General features: G+C 53.9%; 1 protein-coding gene across 1 annotated transcript in view; it reads right to left on the reverse strand.

Moving 5' to 3' along the window:
• Positions 1 to 3,893: 3,893 nt before the first annotated feature.
• Positions 3,894 to 23,945, reverse strand: part of SLC29A3 (solute carrier family 29 member 3) — a 39,236-nt gene continuing 19,184 nt past the window's right edge. The window contains exons 3-6 of the mRNA XM_079793531.1: positions 19,085 to 19,167; positions 12,808 to 13,034; positions 7,730 to 7,892; positions 3,894 to 5,275 (exon numbers count right to left, since the gene is read on the reverse strand). Coding sequence (XP_079649657.1) covers positions 4,621 to 5,275; positions 7,730 to 7,892; positions 12,808 to 13,034; positions 19,085 to 19,167 — 1,128 coding nt within the window. The 3' untranslated portion in view covers positions 3,894 to 4,620. The remainder of the gene's footprint in view (positions 5,276 to 7,729; positions 7,893 to 12,807; positions 13,035 to 19,084; positions 19,168 to 23,945) is intronic.

Consider the following 23,945-nt stretch of genomic DNA (forward strand, 5'->3'; position numbering starts at 1 on the left):
GAGCTTGGTCTGGGGTCTCAGATTTCGTTTTCTGACCCATGTACTCTGTCCTAGGTCAGGTGTGTCTGGGCAGGACTTAAGCAGGGGCCTGGGCATCAAAGGACAGGCATCAGACTTGGAGGTGCTGGCCCAGACCCTGGGGCTGGGGAACCGGAAAGGGGTGGGTACTAAGCACTGGGTGCAGGGTACAGCCCACCACAGGGAAGGAGTTGGGCATCGCAATAGGCTCTCCGTGCAGCAGCAAAAAGTGGGCGGAAAACACATTTGTTGAGGATCTGCTACATGCCAGGTACTGTGTATACAATACCGAGGCCTACTGAATCCTTACAACAGGCCTGAGGCTTCTCATTTTAGACATGAGAAAGTGTCGACAAGACTGGGCCGAAGTGACCCAGCTGGGAGGTGACAGAACCAGAATTCCAACCTTGGTGTGGGCACCTGAAACCTGACTGCCTACTCCTCAACCCCACACTGTAAGTCCCGGGCTCCCTCCAACTTCCGGCCAAGGGCACTTCTCAGTGGAGTGCACGGGGCCAGTGGGTCAGTGGCTGGAGACTTGTGGGGGCAGAAAGCACGGCCTTCAATGCTATTCTTTGGGGTCAAGCCCACTGCAGCCTGAAGTTGAGGTCATCCTCTCAGGCTGACGCGCCTTCACTCCCTAACCTAACCTAACCCTAACCCTAACTCTAACCCTAACCCTAAGTGGCGGACACATGGTGGGAGCAGAGGCTGTGCACTGTGCCCTTGAGTCACCCTGCTGCGAAGGCTGTGATCCCTGGTGCCATTTTGCCTATGTGGGCTGGGGAGTGGGCATGACTGGGTGTGGCAGGCTGGTCACTGGCACAGCGGTCACATCAGGACTTTCTGTCATCCCCTTTCCAGATGAGGAAATATGCTCAGAAAGGGCATGTGACTCACAGCCAGTGGCTGGTGGGGCTGGGAGCAAGGCTTCCTTACCCCCAGACTGTGTTCTGTGTCCTGCACCCCCACGTCCTACAAGTCCAGCAGCAGCCATGCTGGGGCGACGTCAGTGGCATGGGCTTGGGTGGGGAGGAGGGAATGTGGGACCCGGAGGGCAGGGCCTGGGAGCAGCCCCAGATCTCATGCCTGAGGAGCGGTGGGAGTGGGTCTGATGTGGGCCCAGGATCAGGACCCACGGGGGCTCAGTCCGGCAGGGGTCTGGCCAGCTGCCCTAATCAGATCAGCTCAGACCAGAGCCAGTGCCATGGGCAAGACATATATACTTGGCACAAGACTCCAGGCAGACCATGGAGTTAGGAATAAAAACAACAGGTGTCAAGATCCAAGAAGAGAATCAGGGCTCAACCAGGGGAGCAAGAGAGCAGGGTGGGTGAGAACTTATGAGTTTAGGAAGATCAGGTTTGATTCTTGTCTGTGCCACTTAGGAGCTGAGTGACCTTGGGTAAGTTACTTAACCTCTCTGAGCCTCACTGTGCTCCTCTACAGATAGGGGAAATCATGCATGTAAAGCACCCATCACAGGGTAGCAATAGGCAGGGGTCTGGGAAGCTGGTAGATAGGCTGCCCTGGACCCTGGTCTGTGGCTAGTCCCTGCCTCTGCCTGCTGGTAGGGCTGAAATTCTTTCTGGGTTCCTGCCAGGGTCAAAGCTGGACTGGGAACTGGACCGACCTCAGCCAGTGGGTGGAGGGCAGTAGCAACTCTGCCATGGGCAAAACTGGCACTAACAATGCTGCCACCAAGGAAGGGATGAGGGTAAAATGGATTCTAGATGCTTTCTCTCAGAAATACCACAAAGATGAGACAAGCACTGGGCTTTCAATTAAGGCCCACTGCGATAAAGTCTCTCTTCTACGTGGAGTTCTCTGTAAAAGCATCCCATGGCCCCAGAAGCCGGGGTCCTGCGGTGACCTCCTGCATCACGTCCAAGCTGATGAGGATGCCCCGAATCTTCTCTGGGGAGCAACAGGTTGAAGACAGCAAAATGAAGGGTCTTTGCTAATAAAACCCACCCCTGGGTCAAGTCCCCTCACGTGCCCATGCACGCAGGAACAAGCCTTTTCTCAGAAGCACCCGTCACCCACTAGTTGAAATCAACTCATTTGGCTGCCTCTGACTTTCTTTGCTGAATAAAAGAAGGAAAAGGAAAATGTGTATGGCCTGGAAATTTACAAGGGCATGGACTAAAAAACTGCCACTTGGATTAAATCCAAGAACCAATAGACAAAGGCAACTTCACCGAGATCCCCCCACCCCACCCAGCCCACCTCTCTCGCTGTAAAATCCCCTTCTCTTTAGCAAGTTCTGTTCACTCCCAAAAACACGTGAGCTAGTTCCCCAAGCTAGTTCCACGAGACTCGAGACCCACAGCAGCCAAGCCCCATGAGCTGCTACGACAGTGAGGGGCGACAACGATGCCTGAACTCCACCGCCTGCCCTCTGCCTGGACATACATTTTTATTTCCTTTCCTCCCTCCCTGGGAAGGAAGGATCCTCTGTGAAAGCCCACTAAAGTGAGCAACAAAGAACAGTGGGCAAGGAAGCCTGAGAATCCCCCCACAGCCAAGCAGCTGGCCCTCGCAACTCCCAACAGCCCTGCTCCCCAGTGGGGCTGGCACTGCTGTTGTCCGGTCACCTCAGTTCCCCCAGCGCCGCATCATCATGCTGGCCTCCTCCTCCCCTGCACTCCATGCTCGTTTCAAATCATTTAATTAACAAGGACATCTCTGCTTCTGAAAGCTATTCCCCTTTAACGGAGCATGCGAGACCCCCACTCCTCCTCCTTAGCTCCAGGGTGGTCCCCGTGTCTGAGCTCAGAGACTGCTGTTTTACTTGAAAGCAGACCTGCTGCCCATTCGTAAAACACCTGCGGTTGAAACGAGTCGCCAGCCAGACGGATGCCCCAAATGATCAGCCGCGCTCAAGTTGGTGAAAAAACCCAGGGGGAGGTTTCAGGCTCCTGCAAGGGGAGGACAGGGGGAGGAATTTATTTTAAAATGCATTTAATACCTTGTTTAAGGTATCAAGTTTCAAGAAACCTTTCAAGCATGTCCTCCTTAATTCTCTGGCCCAAGAAGAGGGAGTGTACAGCAGCCTGAGACGCAGGGAACGTAAGCTGCTGCCACTGGGCGTATTACCAACCGCAGCCCAGTTTAATCCGTTGTCTGCAGCAGCGGTCGCCAACCGGGGGATCCGTGAGGTCCGAAAGGTTGGCGACCGCTGGTCTGCAGGACATCTCAGAGCCAGAGCTCAGAGGAGCGGGCTGATTTATGGCTCGAGGGTTGCCACTTCTTGGGGGCAAGCTCTCTGTTCTTGAGGTAGGACTCTTGAGAAAGAACTCCTGGTCTGATCTAGTTCCTTCCTCTCTCTGATTCCCAAGCGAGCCTGCTCCCCCAAGGAACAGCCTTGCAGAAGCCTTCAAGGAACCCGAAAACAATATGACTACTCCTGTCAGGTGATCGCAAATGTGGGGGGGCGCCGCGGAACACGAGGGTCACCTTTTGAAAAAACAGCTTCAAAGTACACGACCACCTGGGACAAAGCAACATTCTGCTGGCGGAAGCTTCAGAGCTCTACTGATGTTAATAACAAACAAAGCTGTGGAAGTGGAGGGGCCAGCGGCCCCACTCTAGACGAGGCCCTGAGCTGAATACCTTCTGCCTCTCCGTCCTTTCTCCATCATCTGCGCCTGCTCCTTGGCTGTGGTACAGGCCACAGGGACTGGGAGGAGCGCAAAGGAAACGGGAGGGAGGGAGGGAGGGAGGGAGGGAGGGAGGGAGGGAGGGAGGGAGGGAGGGAGGGAGGGAGGGAGGGAGGTCACAGCAGGTTAGATGTGCACCCCCCCAGCCCTATACCCACTTTTCAAATATCCTCCAATTACCCATTTTGAGTGTGTTCTTTCCTGCCAAGACCCTAACACAGGCACTTCATTAAATACCCAGGTATTTATTATGCCCTTGAACCAATGACCATGTTGTAAACATCAGTGTCAAAAGACCCAGCCCTGACCCAGGCCAAGACCACTTTAAAGAGCCCTGTTTGAAAACGTAGGCCTGACATGCTTGGTCTCCAGTCCTGGGAAGCTTTCTGGAGCCCAAGTTTAGGGAATGGAGGGCTCCGGAAGGCCTCTTTCGGGTGTCCCAGTCTGGTAGGTGGGTGCTCTCTCACCCCCAGAAAGCAGGGTCTGCACAGGCTTGGGTCTTGTACCTAAAGACTGGCCATCCCACGGGGACTTCTTTTCCAGGGGGACCCCTCCGGTTAGGGAGGGTTGAGAATTCCCACACCTTGCTGTCAGCTGGAAGGAGCAAGGCGGGGTGTTGGCACTTCACTGAGCCGAACACTGGCAACACAGTCCCCAACAGGCTCTACAGAAAGGCAGGATGCAACCTCAGCCGAGCCTGTGGCTGTGTCTTATTCAGACGTCTTTTGGTCTTCAAGTCTCAGGAGCGTTCTGTTAAGGTGTCTGGAATGTTTCTGCCTGGCACGGGGGCAGCACGTGCCACCAGCTCCCTGGGGACAGAGGAGGCCCAGTGTGCTCTGCTGTCCACACTGAGCCCAACTCCAGCCCTCCGGGCGGGTCCTGTCATCTCTCCGAGCTCCCAAGCGGGGCTCAGCACCGACCCTCTTGCCACTGCCCCCTCCTAGATGAGGTGCACAAGCAGGGCCGAGCAGGCTGAGCCGAGAACCAAGCCCAGGTACATGTAAAAGGACATCACCACCCCTGTGGCCTCAGCCAGTTCCCTGGACACGAGCTTCGGCCCGTAGATGAGGGCCAGGGTGCTGAGGTAGCCGTTGCTGAGCCCCAGCAGGGAGCTGAACAGCACGGGGTAGATGTCGGACGGGAAGACCACCGTCTGCAGGTGGACACGGGGCTGGTAGTTGCAGAACACAAAGAGGGGGACGAGGCCGGTCCGGAGCAGCACCAGCCCGGGGAGCACCTTGCTTCTGGGCCCTGGCACCTGGATCCAGGCTGTGATCTGCCGGCCACACAGGTCGGAGAAGTTGAACAGGAGGAAGGCAGTGAGGGGGACGAAGAACTTGGTGGTCCACGGCGAGCCCGAGTCCTTGTCCAGGGACTCGATGTTGGTGGAGACGGCGGGGAAGATGACGCTGGTGATGAAGAGGAGGTAGATGACACAGAAGCCCAGACCGGCTGTCTTCTTTAGGATGGGGCGCAGGGGTGGCGTCGGGGAGAAGCTGGGTCTGGGGGCCGCCAAAGGGGCACCGGGGGGGTCCTGGCACGGCTGCTCTTCGCCAGAATACACGTGGGCGGGCCAAACAGGCCTCATGTAGTACCTGCCAGGGGAGAAGACACGTGGTCAGAGGGCCCAGAAAGAAAACTCGGGATTTCCAGGGACGAGGAGGGGACCTGTAGGCCCGGCGTGCCAAGCCCCAGGCTGCTCTCAGGCGATGCGCGTGCCGTGCCGCAGGACGGCCTGCCTGTCCGGGTGCTGCCTGAAAGGCTGGACTCCATCAGCCCGCTGTTGGGGAGTGGTGGCCATACCCGGAGACGGGACAGAGGAAACCATCTCTGGCCACCATATGGCGAGCCTGGGCTCCAGTCTCAGCTCACTTGTTTTTTTTTGGGGGGGGAGAGGGGGAGATAAAGTAACATTTAAAAATACAAATTTTTGAAATTATAAAAGTAATACATGCTCGATGTCATGAACCCAAATAACGCAGAAGAGAAATGACGTAGTAGAACGAGACTTCTCACCTGTGGTCTCACTCCTCAGAGGTACTGATCATTCAAAATCTGGTGAATATTGTTCAACATGTTAAACATCCCACACTGCCCCAAGCCCAGTTACATTTCTTAAGCAAAGGTAGCAGCAAACGTACATATTGTAAAACTTTCCGCAACAGTCCAATTTCTAAGTATATAAAAAATACACCAAGTAACTGCCTGAATACACAGTAACTGTTGTGCATAAATGCATACATGTAATTGTCTACAGAACACTACTGTGTGGCCGTCTTTCACACGAGGACACGGGCTCTATGTGTCTGTTGCATTGCTGCATCGTGTTTTACCGTATGAACATACAACTCGCCTGCTCCCCTGCTGCTGGATAAATAGGTGAGCTCCAGTTTTTCTCTACTACAAATAACGGTGCGATGAATATCCCTATATACCAGTCCTTGCGTGTGTAAGTATCTTAGTAGGGCAGGTTTCTAGGAGAGCAACTGCTGGACCCAAAGGTTTGTACCTTTAGCCCAGCTGGCGTGGCTCAGTGGTTGAGCCCCAACCTATGAACCAGGAGGTCATGGCTCGATTCCTGGTCAGGGCACATGCTAGGTTGTGGGCTCAATCCCCAGTTGGGAGCATGCGGGAGGCAGCCAATCAACGGTTCTCTCTCATCATTGATGTTTCTATCACTTTCTTCCTCTCCCTTCCTCTCTGAAATCAATAAAAATATGAAAACTTTGTCAAATATTGATGAACAGGTAGGAAACAGCTCCGGGTTCACACCCCTGCCTGCAGCTCACCAGGTGAGCAAGCTGGGCCTGTCCGCGAATGCTGCAGAGCCTCCGTTTCCTCATCTGCAAAGTGGAAAAATACAGGAACAACTGCACAGTCTCCATGTCTAATGAATGAAGAAAGCGTACAGTGAGTGGCCTAGCTCAGTGCCATCACACAAAACAGGTCTCCTGTGGAAAAGGCAGGGCCGGACCTGACCTCCCCCAGCTCTGCTGGCTCGCACACTGGACCAAATGTCAATCACTGGGCCTCCTGCCTCAGCTTCTTCACCGGGGAAATGGGGGAAGCAATTCCTGCCTTTCCTACATCAAATAAGGCAATGGATAGGAAAATGTATTGAAAAAGATATGAGAAAAAGTTGAAGATTTTTTTTTTTTTTGTTTAATCCTCATCCGAGGATATTTTTCTTATTGATTTTTAGAGCAAGTGGAAGGGAGGGGGAGAGACAGAGAGAAAGAGAGAAAGATTGATTGGTTGCCTCCTGCACATGCCCCGATCAGGGCCAGAGATGGAGCCTGCAACCCAGGTACATGCCCTTGACAGGAGTGGAACCCGGGACCCTTCAGTCTGAGGGCCGACACTCTAACCATTGATCCCAGCTGGTTAGGGTAAAGTCGAGTTGTTTTTAAAGAATGACAGGAAGCAGGAAAGAAAAAGAAATGAGACAAAGCAAAGGAGAGACTCAGGGTGGAGAGAGGCCTCGCGAGACAGTGGTTAAAAAGACAGGTTTGGAGTGGGGCTTGCATTCTGATCTGCTGCCAGCAGGCTGTGCAACTCAGGCAAGTAACTCAAGCTTTCCGTGCCAGGTTCTCTCACAGGTGAGTGGTACCAATCAGGATAATGGCCATGCTGCATCCTGCAGGGAACAGTGTGTGAGCATTACACGAGAGACGAGCCCCTGGGCTGCGCTGAGCACAATGCCGGGCGGCGGGGGTGCTCCTGAATGGAGCTGTTATTCATCATTCTCACTCCTCAGGCCCCACGCCCACCGCCTGCCCTCTCTGTCCGAGAACTTGCTGACCTCTCACATCCGCCGGCCAGCCAATTTACTGAGCAACTACTATGAGCACAGCACAGTTCAAGGCATCGGGACACAGCAGTGAGCAAAATCTACACAATGCTGCTCCAGGGAGCTCACCCTCCAACAGGGAGATGGGCAGTAAACAAGGAAACAAACATGCCACCTAATTCTCTGAGAGAACATCAGTAAATGTAAGAGAGAGAACCACATAAAAGAGTGAACTGAGAGAGCGCAAGCGGGGCCTCACCTGGCGTACTCCAGCCGGGGCAGCAGCAGGTAGAGCCCGATGCAGAGCCCCAGGAAGACGTCCGCGGTCAGAAAGAAGGCCAGGGTGCTGTCCGTCACATCGCTGGACAACGCCAGGTCCACCAGGGAGGCCACGGCACTGATGGTGCCGCCCATGGCTCCTCCTGCAGGGAGCACAGGGCGTCAGGGAAAAGGGCAGGGGCGGGTCCATCTTCCCTGCACCTCAGGCTGCCTCCTCTCTGCTCAAGTTTAAAAGAATCAGAATAGTTTCTCCCTGCCGAGGCCAACGCTGCAGTTCTGTGTCCTGGCTCCTCGGTGGCACCGAGGGGCTCTGCAGCCGAGCTCTCCGGCTCTAAGCCGACAGCGGTTTCATGTCCCGGCCCCAGGTTCTCTCTGATGGGCTTGGAAGAGGCTGCTGTCTGAGGCGGGCAAATGGCCTCCAAGATTTTGCCTGTTTTCTAGTTTCACCTCTGTCCCTTGACCCTCCATCTCTCTCTCTCTTTTTTTGTTTGTGTTTTGAATTTTAGAGGACCTTCATTAAAGCTGGGAACCGGGAAACAAGCAAGGGCTGGGGAAACGGGCCGAGGCTGGGCTGCGTGGCTCACTAAGAAGTCAGGGAGAAGGGGGCCTTGGGGACAGGTTCAGGGGGTTGTCAGGGATGAACTGCCGCTGCCCATTGCTGCCCTGGTTGCAAGCCTCGTGGGGTCTCTTAGAGTTTGGGAGATGCACGCCATGGGGAAGAAAGGGGGCGGGGGCTCGGGCATGCTCCTCGGAAGGAGAACACACCCCGCCATCGCTCTTTATTGCCCTTCCGGTGGGGTCAGAAATTTTAGGTGAGGGGTGTGACACCTCAGAGAACTCCTCTTCCGCTCAAGCCACCCACCAACCGCACTGGGAGAGAGGCTCCGGGGATGACCAGCACAGCCCTCCCGCTGCCTGGGAGCCAGGCTATCTGACCTGGGCAGCCCTCACCCGTCACCATGCCCCGGTGCCGCCCACCTGGACTCAGGAACTTACCTGGCACCCCAAGGCAGCTTTGGCACCATGCACGTGTGAACACATGGGTGTATGCATACACACATCCACACACATACCCTAACACATACACAAACACACACACTCTCACGCTACCGCATACATGCTTGTACTCTACCACATACACACACATATCCACACACCTACACTATCTTACATGCTCACACACACACTACACACATACACATACACTATCACATGCATGCTCACACACTCTATCCCATGCACACACAGACATAGTAACCCACAGTCATATATATACTCACACACATATCCCATCATACTCCTACACACATTCACACACACTCACATGCAACTGCTCCACCACATGGAATGTTCTCTCTTGCCAAGGGCTTTGACCTGTGACCCATGTGACCATGTGGCACCTTTCACTGCTACCTAACAGAGAAGGCTGCAACACCGGGTGGACCCAGAGGTCCAGGACCCAAACAGATGTACGCCTGACCCTCCACTGCCATTTGCTCATTGTGACCTGGGTGCTGACATGACATCCTGGAGCCACAGTTTGCTCACAGTTTGCTCATCTGTCAAATGGGGATGACAGCACCTGCCGTACATGGCTGCTCTGAGCACTGAAGGAAATGATGTTGGGAAAGGGCCCCGCACAAAGTAGACTTTCCACAAATGCCAGTCCCCTCTTTGCCATGATCACAGTTATTTTGGGGAGAAGGAATGTGTCTTTCTTTTCTGTTGAACCCTCCAACTTTTACTGGCCCAGAATCAGCAGTTACATGTGTTACATATGTGAGCAGATCATTTACTCCTCTCTGCCTCTGTTTATGGGCCTGGAAAATGGGGCTAATGCTTGCCCTGCCATCCCATGAGGCTGTAGTGGGGGGCGTGGGACAGTGAATAGAGAAAGCATGGAACACAGACACAACCACCGGTACCAGTACAGTCAGTGTCTGGTGACTACGTTAAATCGATTGGCTGAATGAGTGAATTTTTAAAAATATATTTTTGTATTGATCTCAGAGTGGAAAGAGAGGGAGAGATAACAACATCAATGATGAGAGAATCATTGATTGCCTGCCTCCTGCACATCCCTTTCTGGGGATCGAGCCTCAACCCAGGCATGTGCCCTTGACTGGAATCGAACCCGTAACCCTTCAGTCTGCAGGCCGATGCTCTAGCCCCTGAGCTAGGGCTGAATGAGTGAATTTTTATTCTCAAGGAAGCAAGAAGTGGCTGACTGCAAACAGCAAACAGCACACTGCTGTGTGTAGGATGGAGTGCTTTGCCACCATATTAGGCAGCTCTGACCAGGCACCACTTATCGGCCCGGCGTTGCACAGAGCAGAAGTGGAAGCGGGACAGTCCTGGCCCTTGTCCACCGTAATGCCCATCATCACTGCCTCACCCACGCTCCACCCGACACCTCTGTGGCTCTGCACGGAATGGCCCACGGCACTGATGGGTGACCCCAACCTTGTCGGCATGAGCTCCATTAGTCACAGGCTGGGATTCGAAGGCAGGAAAAGCAATAACAGTTAGCATAGTGATTAAGAGCACAGACTCAAGAGCCAGAACATCTGAGTCCAAACCTGGCTCTACCACTCTGGCTGTGTGAGCTTCAGCAAGTCACTCAACCTCTCTGTGCCCCCCGTTTCCTCATCTTTAAAATGGGGGATGTTAATAAAGCCCACCTTTTAGGGTTGTTATAAGGATTAAAAGTATTATTACATAAAAGTGCTCAGAAGAGCACCTGGCACAGAGAAGTACTACATAAATCCTCTCAGATTCTCAATTAGGGGTTTGTCTATTTCCGTCCTTCCTACATCAAAGCAGCAACAACAGGGTAAACCCTTTGCCAAGAGGCTGCCAACTTCTGAGAAGCTGTAATCCCCACCTGGGCGTTTTGTAAGAAGTGGGGTTAAACTCAGTAAGACATTCCCCGGCTGCCCCGAGGAGCAGATCTAACATCACTGCCTATTGATTTTCCTCTCTCTCTCCCCACATCGCAGGAAATTTACAATATTATCATCAACAACAAACCAGGCCTCGGGGAGCTCATCCTTCATGACTCCCTACTTTTTATCTCATCAGTTATGGAAATACATGCAAATGAGGGGTTTAAAAAAAACACCAGTGTGGAACGGATGATTGTTCCTCAGATGCCTACATGGGCAGAATTCACAGATGGGCTCCTCTGGACGAAAACCGGGGCTGGTGAGGTGGCACTGGGGCCTCGGGGAGAGCGGGCCCCGGGGACTTTCCAGCGTGATGGGCGCCCACGGGGCTGCGCACAGTGACGACAAAGGCTCAGGGCCCGGGGGAAGGGATACAGAAGTGTGAGTGCTGGGTTTCAACGCTTTCTCAAAACTGGACTTTCTGAAAAGTTCAGGGAGCACCCATTCCCTTCTCTAGAAGATTCGTGGGTGGCCAGAGGAACCTGAAGGGCTCTTGCCAACATGAACGGTGTGTTTGGTCACTGGCCCCTGAGAGGTAACGGGCATGGTAGTCGCTTTATTGATAATACATCTTCCAGCAGAGGGAGGGAGCTGAGGGGACCAGAGTTCTCTCTCGGCTGGGGATGACAGAGGGATTAGGTCCAGCATCGGCGGCCATTCCTCCAGCCTGGGCATGCCCTTCTTGAAGCATTGCTCGGATACACTGATTGCACTCCGGAAACTTAACAATGGGTCCATTCTTATTTTATTTTAGGCCCAAGGGCACAGACTCAAGAACCAGAACATCTGAGTCCAATCCTTTATCAGAAATAGCAATTAGATTTGAGGCCACATCTAACTCTGATCTGTGGACAGTAGCTGCCTCCCGGGCTGTGTTGAGAAGGATATAGAGTAAGCATGTCAAACTCGCGGCCCGCGAGCCACAGGCCTTGTTTATTTGGCCTGTGTTAGCCTTTGAGTTTGACATGCTTGATTTAGAGGCTCAGGAGGAAAGATCCAGATCTATTAGTGATGTCTGGCACTGGCGTAGGAGTGGGAAGGGGGACACACCCTTGCCAAGGTATTTGTCATCCCTGCCACATACGACCTGGCATATTCGCTATGGGCACACAGTGGGTTCTTTGTGAAATTCTTCTCCAGTGGGCAAATGCTCACAGCACTACTTCACATGACGGGGCGTGTGGAGACGCCAAGCAGAGCGGCTGCGCCCCCAGTCTTGCTTTATGGGGTGGTGGTCTCCCCACCTGACCCAACTCCTTTTTATCTTGTTGGGACATCTGGTGAGAGAACAGTACTGCTGAGGGCTAAATACCAGGCTTAGGGTCAGCATCAAAATTTCAGCTAACGCGCTTGGCCCAGGTCACGCATCAGCCCTCCCCCCACCCCATAGAATGTCAAAGTCCAGGGCACCGAGTTTATTTACTAGGCTGCCAGCTCCTGAGTGACTGAGTCTTGTTCATCTTTGCATCCCCAAACAGATAGCAGGTCTTCTATACAATCAGAAAGGAGGAAATGACAGATAGAGGGGAGGAAAGAAGAAAAAAAGAAGGGGGAATGGGAAGGGAATGGGAAAATAAAGAGAAGGGGAGGAGACAGGAGAAGGGAAAGGGGAGAAGGAGGAAGGAAAGAAAGGAATGCCGTTTCAGGAAATGCACTTGGGAGGCACAGCCCTGCCCTCGCCTTCCCTCCCCCTGCCTCTGACGATGTAATTTTCTTACGTGCCCACTGAGACCGTGGTTCCGGTGGAAGTGATCCTAAATGGCGAAATCATAAAGGAAATAACAGTCCGCCTGGGTCTCCTGGGATGCTCGTTCTTGTGACCCAGAGCATGCCACGGGGAAGCCCAGCAGCCATGGCAGGGTCCGGGCGGAAAGCAACCCTGGCCCCAGCCCCAGCCCTGGCTGAACTTCCAGCCAACGGCCAGCACCAACGTGCCAGCCAGGTGAGCATGCCAACTGCAGATTTCTGAGCAAAAGAAACCACAATAATAGCTCATGGAAACACACCTAACACTCACTTCCTTTTCTCAAAGGGCGGTCACGTGCTCCCCTCTGGCTCCCTCATGTGTCACCGGCAGGACTAACCTGGTCGGCTGCTGGACCCCAGCTCTCACCTGATATCAGCGCCTGGGAATTCCTCATAGGGAAGGAGCCCGTCATGCCGAAGACGCTGCTATTGAAGACGGTGGAGGTGCCACTGAGGATGGCCATGCAGGCGATGGTGATAGCAAAGAAGCTCTGGGTCCAGGAGGAGGTGTCCACCTTCACCAGCACGGTCATTACCACGAAGATGGCCAGCATGACAGTCAGCGAGGCCAGCACACGGACATGAATCGGAACTCTAGGGTGAAGATGCAGAAGCGGTTAGAGACCCCCTCGGGCTCCATGGCAGGCCGGGGGTGGTGGACATTCTTAAGCGGAGCTCCGTGACTGGGGCTGTCCATCTGCAGTTCGGAGGCCTGGGTCTGAATCCTGCCCTTCCCAGAGCACTAGCTGTGTGGCCCTGGATAAGTGACTCAACTGCTCTGGTTTCAGCTTCTGCATCTGTACCACAGGGAGGGGGCTGAATCTACCTGCAGGAGTGGCCGTGAGGATCTCTACAGGGGTGAATGCAGAGGGCAGTGTCTGGCTCAGAGCAAATGCTTCTTTCTGTCTTGCCGAGAGGTTCAGGACAGAGCATGAGGGCTCCTGGGGCAAGCCCCCTGCTCCTCCTGCCACAGGCTGAGCTCCTGCTGACTTGCTAGTGTTTAACAGAGTAGTAGTGGGGGGAGAAAAGAGAAAGAAGGAACACATCATCACTGTCATTGTCACAGCAAACACTGGTACTTTTAACGTGTAGGTACGCTGCCAAGCGTTTTCTATATGCTAATGCTGAGTTCACATACCAGCTCCACAGACAGGCACTCCTACCTATCCCACAAGTACAGATAAGGAAACTGGGGTTAGAGAAGCTGAGGAACTTGCCCAAGGTCATTAGGCTGTGAACCCGGGTCTGGCTGCAGTCTGGTCTCAGAATAGACACTCAGAGCCTCCCGTGGAACAAAGGAAACACGGGTGGTCCAGACAAGTGGCCAGGCAGGGCTCTCCTGGGATGGGCAGCATCTGAGGCCATGCTGTGCAGCTCAGGGCCAGCCCCCGGCCCCACCTCCCAGCCCGAATGTAAGGCCTACTCTCCTCCCAGCCCCCAACCTGCCAGACACTGCCCTTCAGGGAGGAGAGGGAAGGCTGACTCTCGGAGAAATTGCACATTCTTATTCCAGGGAGAGAGAACACCATCTAAAGAGGCTGCTTCAAAAAAATAATAATAAAGAGGCTGCTTAAATCATCAGATTAGACTAAGCTTTAAATCGGATTGCAAGTTAAGTTAATTTTCCTGCTAACCAGTGGGTGAGGGCTGGGAGAAAAGCCAGATTCGTTATACACAATTTCTTTTTTTGACTAAAAAAAAAAAAGATTTGAAAGGTAGAAAAAATGTACATAAATAGGTGTGAAATGATGAACATGAAAAGCAAGAAAAGATTTTCTAAGTGCTTTTGTGGCCCCAGGCTAATCTGTTCCTTCTGATCCGGCTGAAGGAGCAGGTCTGCCTCTGCCTTCGAAGGCAGAAGGAAGCCCAAGAAGCGAAGGGATGGTCCAGAGTCGAGGTGTAAGTCTGTGGGGAGCTGGGACTAGAACCCGGGTCTGCAGAGCCCCAGAGGCAACAGAGCCTGCAGGCAGACCTGACTGTAGCTTTCCAGGTGAAGAATGAGAAAATCCTCCTCGTGTCTCTATTGTTTGTTACCGAGAGTGCCAACTAACACAAAGAGGCAACCAGGGTTCCAGCTGGGAGCACATGCTCAGGGTGCCCGCCCATGGGCCCACCCTCTTGCTCAGAAGCAGGCTGCAAGCGACAGGTGATTAACACCTGCTAAGAGCAAACTTCAACCAGTGCCCAGGAAGGGGGTGGATAAACACCCAGCTCCCTCCCACGGGGTGTGTGCTTCACAGGAGCCCAGAGCTTCCCTGGCAGGTCAGGCGTGGCACACCCCGCGGGCATTCTTTATTGCCTGCCTTTCCTTCCCGGCCTCCCTTCCCCACTCTCCTACCTTCACCTCCCAAATAAACTATTTCTAAATGAAATCTTGTTCCAGAGTCCATTTCTGGGGAACCCCACACTAAGACTCATCTTCCCGGGTCTGCAGGGGTCTAGGCCTGGGCAAGAGCTGGTGGGCAGCCAGGTGGAGCACCTGAACCCCGGGGGGCCCTGAGCATCGATGTAAGTGCACACAGGTGCCCTGGAGGCTGGTGGTCAGGCCTTACCGCTGATGCTTGGGGTGATCCTACACCCTCAATGCTGCCACACAGTGTCCCCACCTTCCCTCAGCAGCTGGAGCTGCCCCGTTCACCCCCAAAAGAAGAGCCAGCAGGAGCAGGAGACTGGAGATCTGGCCAGCTCTGCCACCGACTCACTGTGTGACCCCAAGCAAACAGTCAACCTTTCTGGGCCTCGGTTTCCTCATCTCCAAAAAGGAGAGGCTGGCTAAGATAACATCCAGTCCCTTCCAGCCAGTGATTCTAAATCTAAAGACACTGTCCCAGTGGAGAGAGAGGCTGGGGACAAATGCCCAAAGGTGTTAACAGTTCCTTGGGGCAAAAAGAAGGAACGGGCAGACCAGGAGGTACGGGGAGCTGCACAAGAACAGGGCCTATCTAAGCTGTTATCCCGAGGGCTGGCACGGGGCCTGGCAGGCACCTGGCAAATATCAGCTGGATACACAAGTTGACAAGCAAGGGTACCAGCAGTGCAGGGGCGGCTTTCACACTGGGCCTGAGCCTCCCAGTCACTCTGCCTCCTGACCCCGCAGCGTGGCAGGGAGGCAGCTGTGAGCACCTGCAGCGTTTCCAGAGGCCTGGGGATAGCTTCTGCCTCTACCCCCCTCCTCACAGACACTGCAGAACAGGCCACCTCAGGAGCTCTGGGGCCTCGCAGGAGCTCCGGTGCCTGTCACCACACCGTACGAAGCTACTTGAACAGGACGGATGCTTTGCAGTGAGCTGGGGACTTCTTACCCAGCACTCACAGGGTGGGGAGGCGGGGGAAGAGTCAGGGATGAGGAGGTAAATGCCACATGCATTAAAAAGCAATGCAAGCCACCTTTGCCTCCACCTCCCCATAAGGCCCCTCACCTGCACGGGTCTCCTCCTGGCCTGCTGATTACTGGCTACATAACCCCTTCTCCGCCATGGGCCCCGGGCACTCGGGTCCTGACCCGGGGCTATTTTCAATGCTCATACAGCTTTAGGATACGTGCGAGTGCAGCTGCCCCACATACACTAATGGGGCGCGCTGGCCCCACTCTGCTTTTCCCATCCCGGGCAGGGAGAGTGGTCCAGGGGATGGTGATGCTGTTGGGATTTTAGGGAAAGTCTTGACAAGTGTTGCCCGGGTGTGGGTGGTTCTGCGCTGGGAAGGCGGAGATTGCTCCAGCCCCTGGCTCCGGGGCAGGTCACACGGACCTGAGACAGGGAGAGGGGTGCCAGCTGTTCCAGGCTTGCTGCCAGCTCCCCCACCCCCTTGCTTGTGAGGCTCGGGACCCCAGGGGACTGATTTCTTCACAAATCTCCCACATGTAAATCCTCCTCATAAGTATTTATGATGCCGCGGACTGAACATAATAAAACGCTCGGCGATTATGGATGAGCCAGTCAGAGAAAGCCAGGGTTCTCCAGGAGGCGAGAAAACGAGACATTTCATTCTCGCACATTAAACAAAAAACAGCTCAGCCTCAAACCACCTTCCCGGGGCGGCTTGGGAGCACTCCCCCATTGCCCTCACCCCTCTCCCGGGGCCAGCGGAGGGCAAGGCCAGGCCCGGGCAGGCTGGACCTTCTGGAGGAAGCCTGAAATGCTCAGCCCTCAGCGCCAGCTCTCTGCCCAACCTGGGCAGCCCAGGGTCCCCACGCAGGCAGACCCAGACCTTCCTAAGCACCTCCCTCCTTCCAGCAGCTGGAAGCCAGGGCGAGACAAGCCCTCAGGTGAAGGGTCTGGGGTGTGGCTCTGGCTGCAGGGAGGGGCCGGAAAAGCTGGGGAACTAGGAGGTAGGGGGCCCGGAGGTTCTAAGCACCAGTTCCAATGGTGGCTGCACCCTCTTCTCAGCCCTGGGACCAGCTGTGAAACAAAAGGTACGTTTCCTGTTCTAGGCTGTTGCCAGGATCAAAGGAGGGAACGAGTGTTCAGAGAGCTCAATGCTCTCACTAGAGAGCATTCTATTCTCCCAGGGCCTCCAGGACGACCTTCCCTGCCACTGCTGACCCGGCCCCAGGAAGGCTCCTGACCTGGACTTCACAACCCTTGGTAACTCAGTAATGTCACAGCCGCCCTCCTGCGTTGCTGGGCATCCTAAGTGATACGACAAGGGGATCAGCAGGCATCACCCCTTGTTACAGTTCAGATAGCGACTCCGGATCAGGAAGGGGGGCAGGAGCGCTCATTTATGTGCGCCTGGGCTAGCCCAGCTGCACAAGCCCCTGTCCCCAGGGCCGGCCAAGTGAGTGGACACAGAGGATCATGAGAGAGGCCTGGAGAGGAGAGAGGGTAGTGAGGAGCCGAGGGACTCTCCACATGGGTCTGTCCCCCTCCTCTTCCATCCCCTTCCTGTCCTCATGCCGTCTCTTTCAAGTCACTGCCAGGGACCCAGCTGTGCCTCCAGGGGCTGACAGTGCTGAGGGAATCCCTGGCTCTGCTCCTAGCTCCATTCCTCCACCTCCCAGGGCTGGGGTCTCTGGAGGCTGCACCCCCACCTGCTAGGACACTGAAGGTAGCCCCATGTGCCAGGACAAGGGCCCTGAGGCCACCTGAGCACCATTCTCCTTCTTGCTCTTCCAGGCTGCACTTTGGTTTTAAGAAGGGTGCAAATTCTTCAACATTCCTTCCATTGAGAGATGGGGTCTCTGTCCCCTTGAAGCCAGTGGGCTCTGTGACTGCCTTGAGGAGTCGATGACGCAGAAGTGACACCGTGTGACTGCAGAGAGTAGGTTACGAGAAGGTCGTGGCTTCTGCCTTGTCTCTTGGAGCACTTGTTCTTCAGCCACAATATGAAAAGCCCTACTACCTGAGGCCAACATGGGAGAGACCACAGGGAGAGGGGAGCGGAGGGGAGGGGAGGAAGGGAGGGGAGGAGAGGGGAGGGGACAGGAGTGGAGGAGAGGAGCACCCAAGGAGGCCAGCTCCAATCCCAGCTGTCTGCAACCACGTGAGAGACACCAAGTCAGAGCTGCCAACTGAGCCCGCTGATTCCCAGAATCCTGAGAGATACTAATTACTGTTACTGCTTTAAGCCACTATGCTTTGGGATAATTTTTACACAACAGATCGTTGGAATGTCCCCATAGCGTAACATGTTTGGAAAGACTGGTCAGTGCAGGCTTAGCACACATGTGCTGCCCTCTCCTCTCCTGTACTCAGGCAGACATCACTAATCCATCACAGCACACTCCCCAAGGCCAAACGTGCCTTAGATTCCTGTTCAACCAGAAATCAGGCAATCACTACAAATTGAGCAAAGTTAGGTAAAACAGGATTGCCATTAGAGATTTAAGGTTTCAGTAGGCTGTGCCCCAACTCAGGTTTCTGAAACATGACGTAGCTGCTGTGATCACCTAGCGGTAACTCAGGGGGAACCCGGGCACAGTCGCTAGGGCTGTTGGCCTTGTAAACCGAGATTGAGAATGGATGGCAACAGCCACCCACCCAGTGGGGTCTAAGGGCCATGCTATTGGCCTGGCTGTCCCCTAAGTCACTCCTTCTTCCATGGTGCATCCAGAACGGGGCTCTCTCCCAGCCCCTCACTAACACAGGTTGGAAGTTCCCCACCCGTCCCTTTGTGAGTAGTCGACACACGAGCTGGTGTTACCAGCTTAGCACCGAGCAGTTAGGTGAGCCAGTCCCACACAGCCAGAGCCAGACTCCTGGGAGGCCAGGCTCTTCCCTTCAAGCTGCTCTCAGAAATGCTCGGAAGACCAGCTTCCACAAGACTTGCTTCCCGGCCCCGCCTCACCATCCAGGTGGTATCCCTTGGCTGCAAGGCCGACAGCCAGGGCAGCTGTTGATAGACAGGCTTCCTGGAGAGGAAGCTGGAAGACCCGCTTCCCCGCGCCCCCTGCTGGCTGCTGATGCCACATCACAGTGTGTGGCTCAGGAAGTCCGCCTCCAGGCGGGGCCTTCCACCGGCAGGGCCCAGGTAACTGATCTGGCTTCTCAACCTTCATGGAGGAGTCTGAGCTGCCTGCCTCCTACCTTGGTGGCCACCATTTAAACAGGCAGAAAAGCAGCAGCTATGGACAGAGGGAAGTGGAAGAGGCAGGAAGTGAAGGTCGTGAAGGTCAGGCTTGAGAGAGGGAGGAAAGTGCCTACCTGTTGACAAGCAGGAAGTTCGCCACGAGGCACAGCACGGAGGGCACGGTGGAAGCGATGGAAAGGTAGCTCTCAAAGTAATTCTGTAAGCACAGAAGTGAGGAGGCCGCTGAGGTTACTCGGGAATGAGGGGAGGGGTCCCACCAGAGCATAGAGACAGGGTTCCTGTGGTGGGCTTCTCCCTCCTGTCTTCAGAAACCTACAAGAGATGGGTAAGACACTCCAAGACGGCATGGTCCTGCCCCATCTCCAACCTAGGATCACTCACTGGGTCACTCAACACACAGAGCCGTGCTAGGTGCTAGGGACATAAGGAAGAAGCATTGCCCCGGCCCTCAAAGTAGTCCCCAGTGACCTGTAGGCTACACTCCCCCTATTCTACCTGTCCCACCTGTGGACGAGGCAAGGTGAACAGGACTCAATGTACGTCTACAAAGAAAAAAATCGCCCCATCAGCCTTCTTAGCCCACTGCCAAACTCCAGAATTACCCAAACGGGCTTTGTTATGACTCAACCACATGCTCATTCTTGCAACCAAGTGAGGCCTCTTAAAAACATACCGGGCCCTGATCCCTGCGGGGAAACGTTCTGACTCTGGATTAGCTCCGTCAATAGAGCGGCTACTAAATGTCAAAGCCATTTGGGGAAATGGCTCCTAGACTGGCCAAGATGGGGAAACTGGGCATTTCCTGGAAGCAGCACATGGGCATTATAGACAGAGAGTACATGAGCCCACAGACGATAAAGAATTCCAGAGCAGAATGTGCTGGAACCTACGGCTACAGAAGCTGTGCAGCAACCATATATGTTTTACAAAACTCGGGAGAACTGTCCACTTATTAGGGGGGATTTTGCTGTGTGCACATTATCCCTCAATATCCTGTCTAAAGAAACAACACTGGCCCTGGCCGGTTTGGCTCAGTGGATAGAGCGCCAAGACTGAAGGATCCCGGGTTTGATTCTGGTCAAGGGCATATGCCCAGGTTGCAGGCTCGATCCCCAGTGGGGGCGTGCAGAGGCAATGCATCAATGATTCGCTCTCTCATTGGTATTTCTCTCTCTCTCTCCCTCTCCCTTCCTCTCTATCTAAAAATCAAAGAAAACATGTTTTTAAAAGGTTGAAAATCGCTGCTAGAAAGCATAACAGGTGCTCAGGCCCCTTAAGAGTGGAGCGTACCACTAGGGGTGTAAGACAGAGTGAAGGTTTTTTTTTTTTAACATCTTGAAACACCACAGGAAGTGACGTTAGAATTCTGTGGCTTTCCCCCCCCCAAAATCAGAGGTAGGAGCAGTATGTTCTAAGGGAATTCCAGGTAGGGGAGTGGGATGAGGGGGCTAAGTACTTGAGGGAATGGGAATGGGTGTGGGTTTGGGGACAGGTCCCAGAGGAGGTGGGATTTGAGTCAGACCTTGAAACAGAGGGTCAGATCTCTCTTTTCTGGGAGTCTTGCTGCAACAGAGAGGCCGAGAAAGAGAGATGTCATTATGGGCTCCTCCAGCCTGAAGCACAGACGCTTCCAACATCCCTTTTTAAGCCTGCAGAGTGCTTCTGGTCATTGAAATCTGCACCCTGAATGCAAGGGCATGGCAGCCTTGCAATTAAAATGATAATCACAGTCCGCGTGGCCCATGAACCATGAGCCTCAGAAATAGCCTTCCTCCTCTGAGGTGCCACCTCATTGTTCCTGCCCTGCTGGTCCGAGGCACTCAGTCAATTACATCTTGACACAGTGGCTGGGCCTACGTGAGGCCAGGCAGGCAGGTGGGAGAAACGGAAAAAGGCCCAGAGGAACAGCTGGCTGCAAATGGGGGCCAAGACTGCCCCATGCAAGCCCCCAATGAGGCGCCCTTGGTTCCGTGGCTGCTTATTCCAAGGCAAGTCCATGCAGGACCATCACACGGGAAGCAGAACCTGTCTTTGTCTTTTCGAGCAGGCTCAGGCTGCCTGACGTTTTAGGAATGGGGATTTCTTCGGTAACTGAATGTTCTAGTCTATCTATATAAAATCCTAATATGCATATTGACTGAATGATGGAATGACCAGTTGCCATGATGCGCACTGACCACCAGGGGGCATATGCTCAATGCAGGAGCTGCCCCCAGCCCGCAGGCCCCTGACCAGCTACAGCGGTGGAGGGTGGGGCCGGCGAGCAGGCGGCGCCAGGCCAATCAAGGCCAGTGCAAGTGGAGGCCCGCCCCCCGCGTCCCCCATCGCCCCGCCAGTCACCCCGCAGAGGGAGGCAACTGGCGGCGGTGGCGGGGAGTGTGGCTGGTGAGTGGGCGGCGCCAGCCCAGCCAAAGTGGGTGCGAGCAGGGGCCCCCATCACCTTGCTGGTCGCCCCACAGATTGGCCCTGATCTCCAGCCAGGCCTAGGGACTCTACCCGTGCACCAGGCCTCTAGTATGTTGATAAACAGAAAATTTGGAAAGCTTAACTATTGACAACTGAGTAAGGCTGCCTCCCTTCTGCTGACTGAGCCCATTTCTCTGCTGAACAAAGAGCAGGTGGGGGTGGAGGAAGGAAGATGGGGGTGGGCTGGCAGAATGGACTGGACCCTGGGGCATCTTCCCACTGGTACAGAAGGGGGCTGCAGATGGTGATGTAGGTTGGCTCAGCACATCCCATGGGGCTTTTTTCTTCAACCTAATTCCTGGCATAAACGTGGTGTGTTTTTTTTTTACTTATTTGCTGCCTTTGCTTGTAAATAGAGATCTAGCAAAATGAGGTGTGGCCCCCTGATCCCAGCCTCCTGTGTGCACGCCCTTGTAGGATCCCTTTCACTGAGTTTGGACAGGACCTGTGACTGGATTCCAACCAGAGAAAACCGCAGTGGTGACAGGCGTACACGATGCTGTGCGTGGGACTATGTTACATGAGATGGTAGCACCATCTTGCTGGACTCTTTTTCCTCCTTTGATGGCTGGGAGGAGGCAAGTGGCTGTGCTGGGGAAGCCCCCGTGGCAAGGACTGCAGGGGAGACCCCTAGCTGCTGAGAATGGTTTCTGGCCAACGCCCAGCAAGCAACTGAAGCTCTCAGCCCACAACTGCAAGGAATGGACTCCTGCCAACAACCCAAACCGGCATGGAAACGACCCGTTCCAGTCAAGCCTCCATGAGCCTGGGCCAACCCCTTCATGGCTGCCATTGAGACCCCGAGAAGGACCCGGCTAAGCCGCACCCAGACTCCTGCCTACAGACACTGTGAGACAATAAGTGTGTGTTCTTTTAAGCCACTAGATTTATAATATTTTGTTAAGCAGCAATAGATTCCTAATTAATGAGAGTTTCAGGTAGCTGAGTTCCTACTAACCAGGGTTTTTCTGAAATTGCAGGCTTCCTGTTGCAATTTAAATTCAGTTCCTTGCCCTGGCCCCTGTGGCTCAGCTGGTTGAATGTCATCCTGTGCACCAAAAGGTGGCAGCTTCAATTCCGGTCAGGGCACATACCCAGTTTACAGGTTAGATTCCCAGTCAGGGCATGTGCAGGAGGCAACCAATCTATGTTTCTCTCTCACACACATATTGACAATGTTTCTCTCTCTCTCTCTCTCTCTCTCTCTCTCTCTCTCTCTCTCTCTCTCACTTTCTCTCTCTCTAAAATTAAAATCAATCAACTAAAGCCCTAGCCGGTTTTGCTCAATGGATAGAGTGTTGGCCTGTGGACTGAAGGGTCTCGGGTTCGACTCTGCTAAAGGGCACAGGTCCGGGTTGCAGGCTCAATCCCCAGTGAGGGCCATGCAGGAGGCAGCCAATCAATGATTCTCTCTCATCATTGATGTTTCAATCTCTCTCTTTCTCTCCCTTCCTCTCTGAAATCAATAAAAAATATTTTTTAGCCCTAACCAGTTTGGCTCAGTGGCCAGAGCATTGGCCTGCGGACTCAAGGGTCCCAGGTTCGATTCCAGTCAAGGGCATGTACCCTGGTTGCGGGCACATACCCAGTAGGGAGTGTGCAGGAGGCAGCTGATCGATGTTTCTCTCTCATCGATGTTTCTAACTCTCTATCCTTCTCCCTTCCTCTCTGTAAAAAATCAATAAAATATATATTTTTTAAAAATAAAAAATATATATTTTTTAAAAAAATCAATCAACTAAAAAAAAAGAATCTCTATTATTTTAAAAAAATTCAGTTCCAACTGATCATGATCTTTTATTCAACCTCCGGCCAGACAAGAAGGCCAATCTGTCTGCCCCTTTAAGCGTAACAAAGGCTACGCATGCTGATTACATCATAGCCTTTGCTTACTAAGTCCTTTGATGAAATTAGGATCATTTGTGCAAGTGGCATGCACTGATTTCAAGAAACTGAACTGAGTGTACTACCACCCTGGATCTGCTCACCTCGCCTGCCCCTCAGGCCTCTGCCTTGCAACTTGGTCCCACGGTGTTAAAGCCACTGCCACCGCTGCCACCAAGTGAAACACCCCTGTGCCTCTGCAGTGCTCCCTGGTGGCTAGGGCGGGGCCAGGTGACACTCTCTGAAAGGTGAGGGAGGCAGTCTCGTGACGTAGACTTTGACCAGCAAGAGGCAGGCGATGGGGAAGAGACAAGAGAGAAATTGCTTGCCCTCCCTCTCCTTCGATAGCCTCTTCCAAAATGTGGTGGCTCCACGTGGCATCTTTGGAGACAGCCCGTGTGTCTGAGCAACCAGCTGTGTTGGTTGCGAAGCCGTGGCCAGCCCAGCAATACCGCAGCCTGTTTGCTCTCGTCCAGGCCGGCCTCACTTCCCTCTCCCCACACTCTTACTTCCCCACCACTCACTCCCTGAGGCGGTACTTGCACAGAGGGTTCTCAGGCTCCTTCGTAAGAAATGCCCCACAGCGAGACCTACATTCAATCCTTGATTCTGCACTTTGCAGAC

Source organism: Cnephaeus nilssonii, assembly GCF_951640355.1.
Source record: "Cnephaeus nilssonii genome assembly, chromosome: 16".
In the NCBI taxonomy this organism is placed as follows: domain Eukaryota; kingdom Metazoa; phylum Chordata; class Mammalia; order Chiroptera; family Vespertilionidae; genus Cnephaeus; species Cnephaeus nilssonii.